The 16,430-nt window shown below is 41.6% G+C and overlaps 1 protein-coding gene across 1 annotated transcript in view; it reads right to left on the bottom strand.

Moving 5' to 3' along the window:
- The window catches only part of LOC133589274 (solute carrier family 25 member 36-A-like), a 94,120-nt gene that overhangs the window by 45,085 nt on the left and 32,605 nt on the right, over nt 1–16,430 (bottom strand). The window contains exon 4 of the mRNA XM_061941895.1: nt 4,652–4,752. Coding sequence (XP_061797879.1) covers nt 4,652–4,752 — 101 coding nt within the window. The remainder of the gene's footprint in view (nt 1–4,651; nt 4,753–16,430) is intronic.

Below are 16,430 nucleotides of genomic sequence, written 5' to 3'. Positions count from 1 at the left end.
TCTGAATTCGATAAGAGAATCGATAAGGAATCGGTTCGATAAGAGGATTCGATAATGGCATCGAAATCGATCATTTCTCAACAAACATCATCCCTAATTAAAACTATCCTCTACTTGCTGACTACAACTCAATAATAACGTCGGACTCGCGCAAAGATCTTCGGATAAACCTCGACCATATATGGAGACATCCGCCGACGTAACTAAGGCAAAAATACGTCACTGAAGTCTCAAATTTGCTCGTTTCGAGCAAGTTTGGAAGAAGGCAAGATTGTTTCGTAAATATCTCCGCCATGGTTGGCTTTCACTTATTCAGGACTTATGCAGATCCCAAATACACAAACAACCTATCTGAATTCGATAAGAGAATCGATAAGGAATCGGTTCGATAAGAGAATTCGATAATGGCATCGAAGTCGATAATTTCTCAACAAACATCATCCCTAATTATAACTATCCTCTACTTGCTGACTACAACTCAATAATAACGTCGGACTCGCGCAAAGATCTTCGGATAAACCTCGACCATATATGGAGACATCCGCCGACCTAACTAAGGCAAAAATACGTCACTGAAGTTTTAAATTTGCTCGTTTCGAGCAAGTTTGGAAGAAGGCAAGATTGTTTCGTAAATATCTCCGCCATGGTTGGCTTTCACTTATTCAGGGCTTATGCAGATCCCAAATACACAAACAACCTCTCTGAATTCGATAAGAGAATCGGTTCGATAAGAGGATTCGATAATGGCATCGAAGTCGATAATTTCTCAACAAACATCATCCCTAATTAGAAATATCCTCTACTTGCTGACTACAACTCAATAATAACGTTGGACTCGCGCAAAGATCTTCGGATAAACCTCGACCATATATGGAGACATCCGCCGACGTAACTAAGGCAAAAATACATCACTGAAGTTTTAAATTTGCTCGTTTCGAGCAAGTTTGGAAGAAGGCAAGATTGTTTCGTAAATATCTCCGCCATGGTTTGCTTTCACTTATTCAGGGCTTATACAGATCCCAAATACACAAACAACCTATCTGAATTCGATAAGAGAATCGATAAGGAATCGGTTCGATAAGAGAATTCGATAATGGCATCAAAATCGATAATTTCTCAACAAACATCATCCCTAATTATAACTATCCTCTACTTGCTGACTACAACTCAATAATAACGTCGGACTCGCGCAAAGATCTTCGGATAAACCTCGACCATATATGGAGACATCCGCCGACGTAACTAAGGCAAAAATACGTCACTGAAGTTTTAAATTTGCTCGTTTCGAGCAAGTTTGGAAGAAGGCAAGATTGTTTCGTAAATATCTCCGCCATGGTTGGCTTTCACTTATTCAGGGCTTATGCAGATCCCAAATACACAAACAACCTATCTGAATTCGATAAGAGAATCGGTTCGATAAGAGGATTCGATAATGGCATCGAAGTCGATAATTTCTCAACAAACATCATCCCTAATTAGAAATATCCTCTACTTGCTGACTACAACTCAATAATAACGTTGGACTCGCGCAAAGATCTTCGGATAAACCTCGACCATATATGGAGACATCCGCCGACGTAACTAAGGCAAAAATACATCACTGAAGTTTTAAATTTGCTCGTTTCGAGCAAGTTTGGAAGAAGGCAAGATTGTTTCGTAAATATCTCCGCCATGGTTTGCTTTCACTTATTCAGGGCTTATACAGATCCCAAATACACAAACAACCTATCTGAATTCGATAAGAGAATCGATAAGGAATCGGTTCGATAAGAGAATTCGATAATGGCATCGAAATCGATAATTTCTCAACAAACATCATCCCTAATTATAACTATCCTCTACTTGCTGACTACAACTCAATAATAACGTCGGACTCGCGCAAAGATCTTCGGATAAACCTCGACCATATATGGAGACATCCGCCGACGTAACTAAGGCAAAAATACGTCACTGAAGTTTTAAATTTGCTCGTTTCGAGCAAGTTTGGAAGAAGGCAAGATTGTTTCGTAAATATCTCCGCCATGGTTGGCTTTCACTTATTCAGGGCTTATGCAGATCCCAAATACACAAACAACCTATCTGAATTCGATAAGAGAATCGGTTCGATAAGAGGATTCGATAATGGCATCGAAGTCGATAATTTCTCAACAAACATCATCCCTAATTAGAAATATCCTCTACTTGCTGACTACAACTCAATAATAACGTTGGACTCGCGCAAAGATCTTCGGATAAACCTCGACCATATATGGAGACATCCGCCGACGTAACTAAGGCAAAAATACATCACTGAAGTTTTAAATTTGCTCGTTTCGAGCAAGTTTGGAAGAAGGCAAGATTGTTTCGTAAATATCTCCGCCATGGTTTGCTTTCACTTATTCAGGGCTTATACAGATCCCAAATACACAAACAACCTATCTGAATTCGATAAGAGAATCGATAAGGAATCGGTTCGATAAGAGAATTCGATAATGGCATCAAAATCGATAATTTCTCAACAAACATCATCCCTAATTATAACTATCCTCTACTTGCTGACTACAACTCAATAATAACGTCGGACTCGCGCAAAGATCTTCGGATAAACCTCGACCATATATGGAGACATCCGCCGACGTAACTAAGGCAAAAATACGTCACTGAAGTTTTAAATTTGCTCGTTTCGAGCAAGTTTGGAAGAAGGCAAGATTGTTTCGTAAATATCTCCGCCATGGTTGGCTTTCACTTATTCAGGGCTTATGCAGATCCCAAATACACAAACAACCTATCTGAATTCGATAAGAGAATCGGTTCGATAAGAGGATTCGATAATGGCATCGAAGTCGATAATTTCTCAACAAACATCATCCCTAATTAGAAATATCCTCTACTTGCTGACTACAACTCAATAATAACGTTGGACTCGCGCAAAGATCTTCGGATAAACCTCGACCATATATGGAGACATCCGCCGACGTAACTAAGGCAAAAATACATCACTGAAGTTTTAAATTTGCTCGTTTCGAGCAAGTTTGGAAGAAGGCAAGATTGTTTCGTAAATATCTCCGCCATGGTTTGCTTTCACTTATTCAGGGCTTATACAGATCCCAAATACACAAACAACCTATCTGAATTCGATAAGAGAATCGATAAGGAATCGGTTCGATAAGAGAATTCGATAATGGCATCGAAATCGATAATTTCTCAACAAACATCATCCCTAATTATAACTATCCTCTACTTGCTGACTACAACTCAATAATAACGTCGGACTCGCGCAAAGATCTTCGGATAAACCTCGACCATATATGGAGACATCTGCCGACGTAACTAAGGCAAAAATACGTCACTGAAGTTTTAAATTTGCTCGTTTCGAGCAAGTTTGGAAGAAGGCAAGATTGTTTCGTAAATATCTCCGCCATGGTTGGCTTTCACTTATTCAGGGCTTATGCAGATCCCAAATACACAAACAACCTATCTGAATTCGATAAGAGAATCGGTTCGATAAGAGGATTCGATAATGGCATCGAAGTCGATAATTTCTCAACAAACATCATCCCTAATTAGAAATATCCTCTACTTGCTGACTACAACTCAATAATAACGTTGGACTCGCGCAAAGATCTTCGGATAAACCTCGACCATATATGGAGACATCCGCCGACGTAACTAAGGCAAAAATACATCACTGAAGTTTTAAATTTGCTCGTTTCGAGCAAGTTTGGAAGAAGGCAAGATTGTTTCGTAAATATCTCCGCCATGGTTTGCTTTCACTTATTCAGGGCTTATACAGACCCCAAATACACAAAAACAGGTAAAAAAGATGGTCTTGCATACCCTTTAATCACATTTAGCTCACTGAGCATCTAAAAGCATGTTTTGCTTTTTCCTTGGTATTTCGTTAGCGTTGTGCACACGCATTAATCCTGGATCTCCCTGTGCATCACACGCACAATTATAGTGAGTACAATATGTGCTACGTTGAAGTTTTACGTCTTTTTACACTAAAAAAAATGTGGTTGTTGTTCAGCAAGCCTTCATTTTCAAACAAAGGGTGTGGACTTTTATCAAATTACCTTTGTACTGTTTTACTGTACAGAGCTTAACTTCTTTTTACCCTTGTATGAATTGTTTAAAAATTGGCAGTCTGACTTTGAAACATTTGATTTTTTTACAGAATAAATATTAAGAATTAGATGTTGACAATCTTTAAGGTTCCACTGTACTTTTTGTGTCATTGTTGCTACCCGTTAAGCTGTTTTTTGTTGGCCTTTTACTTCAGTTTGAATTGCTTAAAGAAAGGTACCATGGTCTTTACAGTGAAGCATTTGTCACCACAACAACTCAGTTTGATCCCGAGAGTCTTAAATTGTGCTTTCTGATACACCGCCCTTTTTAAATACTGCATTTGTGTGCATGACAAGCTAAAGTGTAGCTACTAACTTTTATCTTTAGCATATTTGGAATGTTATGAGGATGTACATTTGTGAGATGAAGAATGGGGGAGGGGTAATATTCATTTGTGATGATGAAATATGTGTGTTATAATATCTGATGAATACTGAGGGAGTCACTCTGTCATACTGTGGGCTTTCTGTCTACACAACCCATCATAGTCCAGACAGACAGGCAGACAGACAGACAGAAGGGAGGGGGTGGGAGCCTTGGTTACCTGCCATCCCAGCAGACACCATGTGCACCTGGGTGGAGTCCGCCTCCAGCACGCCATTCAGCTTCTCCTTGGCCGTTGAATAGGCAGCAAAGTAGATTGCCCTATGGTAAATAAGCACAGATGGATTAGACCACCAGCAATAAAATGAACAAACCGATTCTCAAACTGTGGTACAAGTACCACTAGTGCAGGGGTCGGCAACCTTTACCAGTCAAAGAGCCATTTTGACCATCCATCCATCCATCCATCCATTTTCTACCGCTTATTCCCTTTTGGGGTCGCGGGGGGTGCTGGAGCCTATCTCAGCTACAATCAGTTTCACAAATTATAGAAAACAATGGGAGCCGCAAAAATGTATGTACAGCATATAGCACCCACTACAGCCAGCGTGCCTGATCAGCCACATGTTGTATGAGGCTTCCGCTTGCTCACATGGGTGACAGCAAGGCATACTTGGTCAACAACCACACAGGTCACACTGACGGTGGCGGTATAAAAAAAAAAAAAAAACTTTTAACACTCTTACTAATAATGCGCCCCACTGTGAACCCACACCAAACAAGAATGACAAACAAATTTCGGGAGAACATCTGCACCGTAACGCAACATAAACACAACAGGACAAATACCCAGAATCCCATGCAGCCCTAACTCTTCCGGGCTACATTATACACCCCCGCTACCAAACCCCGCCCACCTCAACCGACGCACGGAGAGGGGGGGGTTGATGTGTGAGGGATAGAGATGCGCGGATAGGCAATTATTTCATCCGCAACCGCATCAGAAAGTCGTCAACCATCCGCCATCCACCCGATGTAACATTTGATCAGAACCGCACCCGCCCGCACCCGCCCGTTGTTATATATCTAATATAGACGATGCAAGGCATTAGTGAGGTTATAAAGCTTTTGCCTGTTAAAGAAAGGAGACTGATCCAATGCAGCACAGACATTCGCGTGCCACGCTGTCACGACCCAGACGCACACCAGTGCGCAATCATATAGGAGCCACGCTGAGCGCACCTCCAAGCGCGTCTCGCTGCCGGCGACGGCCGGGTATGGGCCCGACGCTCCAGCGCCATCCATTTTCAGGGCTAGTTGATTCGGCAGGTGGGTTGTTACACACTCCTTAGCGGGTTCCGACTTCCATGGCCACCGTCCTGCTGTCTATATCAACCAGGGTGAGCCCCACCCCTTTCGTGAGCGCACTGCGCGCGGAGTGACCCCTGTTACGCGCCCCCGGCAACAGGGGTGGCGGGCAGGTAAGCTGCGCGGGCGGAGCGCGCGGAGTGACCCCTGTTACGAGCCCCCGGCCACGGGGGTGGCGGGCAGGTAAGCTGCTTACCTGCTGCGCGTGACGCCGGCCGCGGCGAAGGCGGACGAGGCGGGGTGTCGGTGCGGTGGGCGCGGTGGTGACCCTGGACGTGCGTCGGGCCCTTCTCGCGGATCGCCTCAGCTACGGCTCCCGGTGGGGCCCTCTCGGGGGAAGGGGCCTCGGTCCCGGACCCCGGCGAGGCGTCCCTTCTCCGCTCCGTAAAAGTGTCCATCTCTTCTTTTTTTTTCTTCTGTTGTGGCATATGCAGCAGGTGCCTGCTCGTTTTTCGTATGTGGGTAACAACATTTAACTATGTATATATATTTCCGAATTGGTTTAACTGCCACCCGCCTGAATCTATTTAAAATCTAATTTTTTTTTATTTAAACCGCCCGACCCGACCCGCGGATAAAATCTAATTTTTTTTAAATTTCATCCGCCCGTTCCGCGGATAATCCGCGGACTCCACGGTTGTGCCCGCAAACCGCGCATCTCTAGTGAGGGAGCAGGGTTGGGGTAGGGGCGGGGTTTGGTGGTAGCAGGGGTGTATAATGTAGCCCGGAAGAGTCAGGGCTGCATGGGATTCTGGGTGTTTGTTCTGTTGTGTTTATGTTGTGTTAAGGTGCAGATGTTCTCCCGAAATGTGTTTGTCATTCTTGTTTGGTTTTGGTTCAAAGTGTGGCGCATTATTAGTAAGAGTGTTAAAGTTGTTTTATATGACCACCGTCAGTGTAACCTGTGTGGCTGTTGAGCAAGTATGCCTTGCTGTCACATAAGTGTGCAAGCAGAAGATGTACATTGCATAACAAGTATTGGGCAGGCATGCTGTTAATACAGATTATAGAGGGCGCCAAATGTTGTACCATCATGGCACGCTCTTATTATGGCCGTAAGGGTAAAAATCGGTGAATATTAATCCGGGGAGTTTTCTGCGAGAGGCACTGAAATCCGGAAGTCTCACGGGAAAATTGGAGGGGTTCGCATCAGAGTGATCAAAGAGCCGCGGGTAGCCGACCCCTGCACTAGTGGTACGCAGGCTCCATCTAGTGGTACGCCAAATAAACACAATTACTTTTATTTGATTAAAGGGGAACATTATCACCAGACCTATGTAAGCGTCAATATATACCTTGATGTTGCAGAAAAAAGACCATATATTTTTTTAACCGATTTCCGAACTCTAAATGGGTGAATTTTGGCGAATTAAACACCTTTCTATTATTCGCTCTCGGACGTGACGTCACATCGGGAAGCAATCCGCCATTTTCTCAAACACATTACAAACACCGAGTCAAATCAGCTCTGTTATTTTCCGTTTTTTCGACTGTTTTCCGTACCTTGGAGACATCATGCCTCGTCGGTGTGTTGTCGGAGGGTGTAACAACACGAACAGGGACGGATTCAAGTTGTACCAGTGGCCCAAAGATGCCAAAGTGGCAAGAAATTGGACGTTTGTTCCGCACACTTTACCGACGAAAGCTATGCTACGACAGAGATGGCAAGAATGTGTGGATATCCTGCGACACTCAAAGCAGATGCATTTCCAACGATAAAGTCAAAGAAATCTGCCGCCAGACTCCCATTGAATCTGCCGGAGTGTGTGAGCAATTCAGGGACAAAGGACCTCGGTAGCACGGCAAGCAATGGCGGCAGTTTGTTTGTTTGTTCCGTCCCTTATGCCACCGAAGATGATCAAGAGAAGAATATCGACCCTAGCTTTCCTGGCCTGCTGACATAAACTCCAAAACTGGACAGATCAGCTTTCAGGAAAAGAGAGCGGATGAGGGTATGTCTACAGAATATATTAATTGATGAAAACTGGGCTGTCTGCACTCTCAAAGTGCATGTTGTTGCCAAATGTATTTCATATGCTGTAAACCTAGTTCATAGTTGTTAGTTTCCTTTAATGCCAAACAAACACATACCAATCGTTGGTTAGAAGGCGATCGCCGAATTCGTCCTCGCTTTCTCCCGTGTCGCTGGCTGTCGTGTCGTTTTCGTCGGTTTCGCTTGCATACGGTTCAAACCCATATGGCTTAATAGCTTCAGTTTCTTCTTCAATTTCGTTTTCGCTACCTGCCTCCACACTACAATCATGCGTAATCTGTTGAATCGCTTAAGCCGCTGAAATCCGAGTCTGAATCCGAGCTAATGTCGCTATATCTTGCTGTTCTATCCGCCATGTTTGTTTGTATCGGCATCACTATGTGACGTCACAGGAAAATGGACGGGTGTATATAACGATGGTTAAAATCAGGCACTTTGAAGCTTTTTTAGGGATATTGCGTGATGAGTAAAATTTTGAAAAAAACTTCCAAAAATTAAATAAGCCACTGGGAACTGATTTTTAATGGTTTTAACCCTTCTGAAATTGTGATAATGTTCCCCTTTAACGTAAATTCTGGACTATAAGCCGCTACTTCCTACTCCTTACTAGGGTTGCAAAATTCCGGGAATATTCAAAGTTGGAAACTTTCCATGGGAATTAGCTCAAACAACCTGATTTAATGCAAATGCAGTAAAATTTCAACCCTGGATTGTGCATTCTTCCATCTAGGAATATTCAAAGTTGGAAACTTTCCATGGGAATTAACGGGAATATATGGGAATTAACGGGAATTAGCTCAAACAACCTGATTTAATGCAAATTCAGTAGAATTTCAACCCTGGACTGTGCATTCCTCCATCTAGGAATATTCAAAGTTGGAAACTATCCATGGGAATTAACGGGAATATATGGGAATTAACGGGAATCAATGGGAAATTAATGGGAATAAACATTGAATGCAACATGCGAGATCGTGCAGCATGATTATTAGCTAAAACAACCTGATTTAATGCAAATTCAGTAGAATTTCAACCCTGTATTGTGCATTCCTCCATCTAGGAATATTCAAAGTTGGAAACTTTCCATGGGAATTAACGGGAATTAGCTCAAACAACCTGTTTTAATGCAAATTCAGTAGAATTTCAACCCTGGACTGTGCATTCCTCCATCTAGGAATATTCAAAGTTGGAAACTTTCCATGGGAATTAACGGGAATATATGGGAATTAACGGGAATTAGCTCAAACAACCTGATTTAATGCAAATTCAGTAGAATTTCAACCCTGGACTGTGCATTCCTCCATCTAGGAATATTCAAAGTTGGAAACTATCCATGGGAATTAACGGGAATATATGGGAATTAACGGGAATCAATGGGAAATTAATGGGAATAAACATTGAATGCAACATGCGAGATCGTGCAGCATGATTATTAGCTAAAACAACCTGATTTAATGCAAATTCAGTAGAATTTCAACCCTGTATTGTGCATTCCTCCATCTAGGAATATTCAAAGTTGGAAACTTTCCATGGGAATTAACGGGAATTAGCTCAAACAACCTGTTTTAATGCAAATTCAGTAGAATTTCAACCCTGGACTGTGCATTCCTCCATCTAGGAATATTCAAAGTTGGAAACTTTCCATGGGAATTAACGGGAATATATGGGAATTAACGGGAATTAGCTCAAACAACCTGATTTAATGCAAATTCAGTAGAATTTCAACCCTGGACTGTGCATTCCTCCATCTAGGAATATTCAAAGTTGGAAACTATCCATGGGAATTAACGGGAATATATGGGAATTAATGGGAATTAATGGGAAATTAATGGGAATAAACATTGAATGAAACATGCTAGATGTTGCAGCATGATTATTAGCTAAAACAACCTGATTCAATGCAAATTCAGTAGAATTTCAACCCTGGACTGTGTATTCCTCCATCTAGGAATATTCAAAGTTGGAAACTATCCATGGGAATTAACGGGAATATATGGGAATTAACGGGAAATTAATGGGAATAAACATTGAATGAAACATGCTAGATATTGCAGCATGATTATTAGCTAAAACAACATAATTCAATGCAAATTCAGTAGAATTTCAACCCTTGCTTGTGCATTCCTCCATCTAGGAATATTCAAAGTTGGAAACTTTGCATGGGAATTAACGGGAATATATGGGAATTAACGAGAATGAATGGGAAATTAATGGGAATAAACATTGAATGCAACATGCTAGATCTTGCAGCATGATTATTAGCTAAAACAACATAATTCAATGCAAATTCAGTAGAATTTCAACCCTGGATTGTGCATTCCTCCATCTAGGAATATTCAAAGTTGGAAACTTTGCATGGGAATTAACGGGAATATATGGGAATTAACGAGAATGAATGGGAAATTAATGGGAATAAACATTGAATGCAACATGCTAGATCTTGCAGCATGATTATTAGCTAAAACAACCTGATTTAATGCAAATTCAGTAGAATTTCAACCCTTGCTTGTGCATTCCTCCATCTAGGAATATTCAAAGTTGGAAACTTTGCATGGGAATTAACGGGAATATATGGGAATTAACGAGAATGAATGGGAAATTAATGGGAATAAACATTGAATGCAACATGCTAGATCTTACAGCATGATTATTAGCTAAAACAACATAATTCAATGCAAATTCAGTAGAATTTCAACCCTGGATTGTGCATTCCTCCATCTAGGAATATTTAAAGTTGGAAACTTTGCATGGGAATTAACGGGAATATATGGGAATTAACGAGAATGAATGGGAAATTAATGGGAATAAACACTGAATGCAACATGCTAGATCTTGCAGCATGATTATTAGCTAAAACAACCTGATTTAATGCAAATTCAGTAGAATTTCAACCCTTGCTTGTGCATTCCTCCATCTAGGAATATTCAAAGTTGGAAACTTTGCATGGGAATTAACGGGAATATATGGGAATTAACGAGAATGAATGGGAAATTAATGGGAATAAACATTGAATGCAACATGCTAGATCTTGCAGCATGATTATTAGCTAAAACAATGGTGTCGCGCGCGCGCACGAAGTGGAGAATCAGCGCGCGATAACAGTTTTTATGCGCTCGGATTTTTGGCACTAGTGTGACGCCATACAACTGGTGCCTCGTGCTTGGCAGCGGTGCTATAAATAGCCTCGCGCATGGCATTCGGAATGGCTCGATAGGAAGTTACGGGAAGCAGTGTCGCCTGTCATTGTTGTTACGCGATTTCGTGAATAAAACTTTTAAAAAAATATTTTTTTTTAATTAATGAAAAACCGTATTTTTTATCACTGCAACCGTAACCCGGAATAGGTTGATGAAAACCGTACTAATTACGGGAAAACCGGAGTAGTTGGCAGGTATGCTTATACCAAACACTAAATGATCAATGTTTCTCTTCATGGTATTGTGAGAGAAATGGGTTATCTGAAATCATATTTATGTGTATTGCTGCAGATTTGAGTTGGTAGCGTATTAATAAAGTGTAAGTTATACTGTGGGGGGTTCAAGTGCAACAAAATGGGGAGGCGACCAAAAAAAGGGGTATTAGGAATGTAAAAATATTGCTTGACTGAGCACCCGGATGCCATTTAAATGAATTACCGTATTTTCCGCACTATTAGCCGCACCTAAAAACCACAAATTTACTCAAAAGCTGACAGTGCGCCTTATAACCCGGTGCGCTTTATATATGGATTAATATTAAGATTCATTTTCATAAAGTTTCAGTCTCGCAACTACGGTAAACAGCCGCCATCTTTTTTCCCCGTAGAAGAGGAAGTGCTTCTTCTTCTACGCAAGCAACCGCCAAGGTAAGCACCCGCCCCCATAGAACAGGAAGCGCTTCTTCTTCTACTGTAAGCAACCACCCGCCCGCGTAGAAGAAGAAGAAGCGCGCGGATATTGCGTTTCATTTCCTTTGTGTGTTTACATCTGTAAAGACCACAAAATGGCTCCTACTAAGCGACAGGTTTCCGGTTCATGAAAAGACGCAATCTCTCCATCCGCACACGGACTACTATTTCACAGCAACTGCCTAAAGACTTTCAAGAAAAGCTGGCTACTTTCCGTGCATATTGTAAAAACAAGATAGCTGAAAAAAAGATCCGGCCAGAGAACATTATCAACATGGACGAGGTTCCACTGACTTTTGATATTCCTGTGAACCGCACTGTGGATACAACGGAAGCACGTACGGTGAATATTCGCACCACAGGGAATGAGAAGTCATCCTTCACTGTGGTTCTAGCTTGCCATGCTAATGGCCAGAAACTTCCACCCATGGTGATATTCAAAAGGAAGACCTTGCCAAAAGAGACCTTTCCAGCCGGCGTCATCATAAAAGCTAACTCGAAGGGATGGATGAAGAAAAGATGAGCGAGTGGTTAAGGTAAGTTTAAGTTTACGCGAAGAGGCCGGGTGGCTTTTTTCACGCAGCTCCGTCCATGTTGATATACGACTCCATGCGCGCCCACATCACGCTGGTTTTTAATATATTATTAAAGTTTGACTGACCTATCTGACTGTTGTTTTGACATTCCTTTAGCGCAGTTAGATGCGGCTTATAACACGGGGCGGCTTATAGGTGGACAAAGTTTTGAAATATGCCGTTCATTGAAGGCGCGGCTTTTAACCCAGGGCGGCTTATGGTGCGGAAAATACGGTAGCATGACTTTTATTATGTCATCTGGGATGTGCTCCAGCTTTTCTGTGACCTTCCACAGGAAAATGTACACCAGGATCAGTTCTTAACAATTCCCATGTGTATGTGTAACTGAAAATCATAGCCAGCTTTGGTGGCCTTTTTATCAGTTATGATATAAGCTGTGCTTAGAGGGGGGGAAATCATATCAGAGGACTTAATCGCTATTTCTGCTGAGTGGAATTAAACCTCTCCCGCATGTCCTTGTTCTGCAATAAAAGCGCACACACGACTAACTTGACCTGAATGTGTACGCACAGCTCTCGTAATTACTGGCTGCTGTAATGCAAGCTGTTCCCTGTGCTTGCGTTTTGTTTGTGACACCTCGAGCCAAAATTCTGCTGGTCGCTAAATATAATATGAGAATATCGCCCGTGTATTTAAGCAACCTGGGACATGAGTCTGTAAAACTTAAAGAGCTTTACTTAAGCTAGATTGGGTACATTTAGTGGAAAGTATGTGACCTCGCTTGTTGTTTGGAGGGGATTGAAGTGTGCTTATTACACGTCAGGAATTGTTTTTTTTAACTAATATCCTCACCAAGATGTGACTTTTACCAAAGTACCATACCAGTGAACCCAATACCCAAAGAATCTGCCGCATTGGTGACTCAGTCTCTGTGCTTTTTTTTTTTTTTTTTTGCAAAATAACCCACTACGTGGCCAAAGAAAGTTGCGAGTACCAGAACTTTGATAAAGAAGGCGAGAAACACTACAAACACTACATGCTGCAGCTGATACATATACTGTAATATTGTACATGGTAATTGTTAAAGATGTCCGATAATATCGGACTGCCGATACTATCAGTCGATAAATGCTTTAAAATGTAATATTGGAAATTATCGGTATCGGTTTCAGAAAGTTAGATTTATGATTTTTTTTTAAACGCCACTGTGTACACGGACGTAGGGAGAAGTACAGAGCGCCAATAAACCTTAAAGGCACTGCCTTTGTGTGCCGGCCCAATCACATAATATCTACGGCTTTTCACACACACAAGTTAATGCAATCATACTTGGTCAACAGCCATACAGGTCACACTGAGAGTGGCCGTATAAACAACTTTAACACTATTACAAATATGCGCCACACTGTGAACCCACACCAAACAAGAATGACAAACACATTTCGTGAGAACATCCGCACCGTAACACAATACAAACACACATTGATATTTTTTTATTATCATTATTATTATTAGGGCCCGCATGGCCCATTGTAAAAGGAATCCCAACGGGAGTCCTTTTGCAATGGGACATAAGGACCTATTGTTTTTCTAAGGTTTTATTATTATTCCGCCGCCTCTTTGAGCACTAATTTGACCCACTTAACATGCTTCAAAACTCACCATATTTGACCCACACATCAGGACCTGCGAAAATGGTCTTTTAATAAAAAATAAAAAAATAAAAAAACTCAAAATTGCGCTCTAGCACCCCCTAGGAAAAAACCTGCCTGTAACTCCCACTAGGAAGGTCGGAGAGACATGAAACACAATTCTCTATGTAGGTCTGACTTAGACCTACATTTCATAATTGTACATCCTTGGGCAGAAATCAACAGGAAGTTGGCAATTCCCCCTTCAAGACAAAAATGTGCTAAAAACAGTCACTTTTGCCTCTTTGAGGTGTAATTGGACCCCCTTAAAATGCTTCAAAACTCACCGAACTGAACACACACATCAGGACTGGCAAAAATTGCGATCTAATAAAAAAACCTAAACCCAAATCTAGAAATTGCGCTCTAGCGCAATTTTTGAATAAAACGCAGAAAAAACTGCTCCTCGGAAGAAAAAACAGACAAAACTGCCTGTAACTCCCACTGGGAAGGTCGGAGAGACATGAAACAAAAACCTCTATGTAGGTCTCACTTAGACCTACATTTCATAAATTGACAACCCCCAGCAAAAATCACCAGGAAGTTTGCTATTCCCCCTTCAAAACAAAATTTTTGTAAAAACCGGTCACCTTTCTTCAAACATTATCTCCTCTGAGCGCGTTTATTGTTTCGGCTTCAAACTAACACAGGAGAGAGATTGAACCCTTCTGATTAAAAGTTGGCGAAAGAGTTTTGATACCTGCTCCGGTTTTGATTTTATGACCCTTCAAATAACCGCTGCGCTGATGCTGCTGCACTGCTGTTTTTTCAAGATGGCTGCTTAAAAGCAGGAAGCACCAGCGTGCCCACACAATGCAGACTAGGTAGGTACACTAGACAAAAGTATTGGGACTCTTCAGACTACCACTGGACAAAAGTATTGGGACACTTAGGACAAAAACTGGACAAAAGTATTGGGACACTTACGACTAACACTGGACAAAAGTATTGGGACACTAAGGACTAACCATGGACAAAAATATTGGGGCACTTACACTAGACAAAAGTATTATGGCCCCTTATGACGAAAACTGGACAAAAGTATAGGGACACTTGGGACTAAAACTTGACAAAAGTATTGGGACACTTACGACTACCACTGGACACAAGTATTGGGACGCTTATACTGGACAAAAGTATTGGGACACTTGGGACTACCACTGGACAAAAGTATTGGGACACTTACGACTACAACTGGACAAAAGTATTGGGACACTTAGGACTACAACTTGACAAAAGTATTGGGACACTTCGGACTACCACTGTACAAAAGTATTGGGACACATACGACTAAAACTGGACACAAGTATTGGGACAGTTAGGACGAAAACTGGCCAAAAGTATTGGGACACTTGGGACTACCACTGGACAAAAGTATTGGGACACTTACGACTACAACTGGACAAAAGTATTGGGACACTTAGGACTACAACTTGACAAAAGTATTGGGACACTTAGGACTACCACTGAACAAAAGTATTGGGACACTTCGGACTAATAGTAGACAAAAGTATTGGGACACTTAGGACTACCACTGGACTAAGGTATTGGGACACTTACACTGGACAAAAGTATTGGGACACTTACACTGGACAAAAGTATTGGGACACTTTGGACTACAACTTGACAAAAGTATTGGGACATTAAGGACTAAAACTGGACAAAAGTTTTGGGACACTTAGGACTAAAACTGGACAAAAGTATTGGGACATTAAGGACTAAAACTGGACAAAAGTTTTGGGACACTTAGGACTAAAACTGGACAAAAGTATTGGGACGCTTAGGATTAAAACTTCACAAAAGTATTGGGACACTTAGGACTAGCACCTGCCAAATACGCGGGCCCGACCAACGCTGCTTGCAGCTTTAATTATTATTTGAAACTCGATTTTGCATGTCACTATAAAGTTATATAAGCCTTGCTTGTTCAATATTCAATGCAAAACTTGTTTGGGTCCCTAGTAAAAGGTTAATTTGTTCAACCTTGGCCCGCGGCTTTGTTCAGTTTTAAATTTTGGCCCACTCTGTATTTGAGTTTGACACCCCTGCCTTAGGCGATCAGTCATTTCGAAAAGATCTGATACTAGATTTGAGGTTTCCCTCTATGCACCTTTATGGCGTGCAAAAGAGAGGGTCAGCAAGTATGAAGTGCAGGTTCTAAATGTAACAATTTAAATATTAGCTTATATACCTAGGATTGAAACAATAAGTGGAACGTTCAGACACAAAAAGACAAAAAGGGATGGAGCGACAGGTAGAACAAGTAGGAGCTGCAAGCACAAACCAGATCAGATACATAACCAACTATCCACTTAGACAATACCCAACAGCCATAACGACAGCAGTCACATGACGTCAAAGTCACAGCTGGCCGGCACCTTCGTCTGCGGTTTTCTACATACTGTGATCGGCTGACTTCAGGCTGTTACACAACCCTGACTGGCAAGGCACAGAAAGAAGGAACAATCTCCGTTTTTGACAAACCTGAAGCAAACCTTTGGCAAACCCGAAGCAGAGCAACACAA

The sequence above is a fragment of the Nerophis lumbriciformis genome, linkage group LG03 (genome assembly GCF_033978685.3).
Source record: "Nerophis lumbriciformis linkage group LG03, RoL_Nlum_v2.1, whole genome shotgun sequence".
Lineage (NCBI taxonomy): Eukaryota > Metazoa > Chordata > Actinopteri > Syngnathiformes > Syngnathidae > Nerophis > Nerophis lumbriciformis.
The sequence above is the reverse complement of the archived record's forward strand: the minus strand, read 5'-3'. Positions and strand labels throughout refer to the sequence as shown.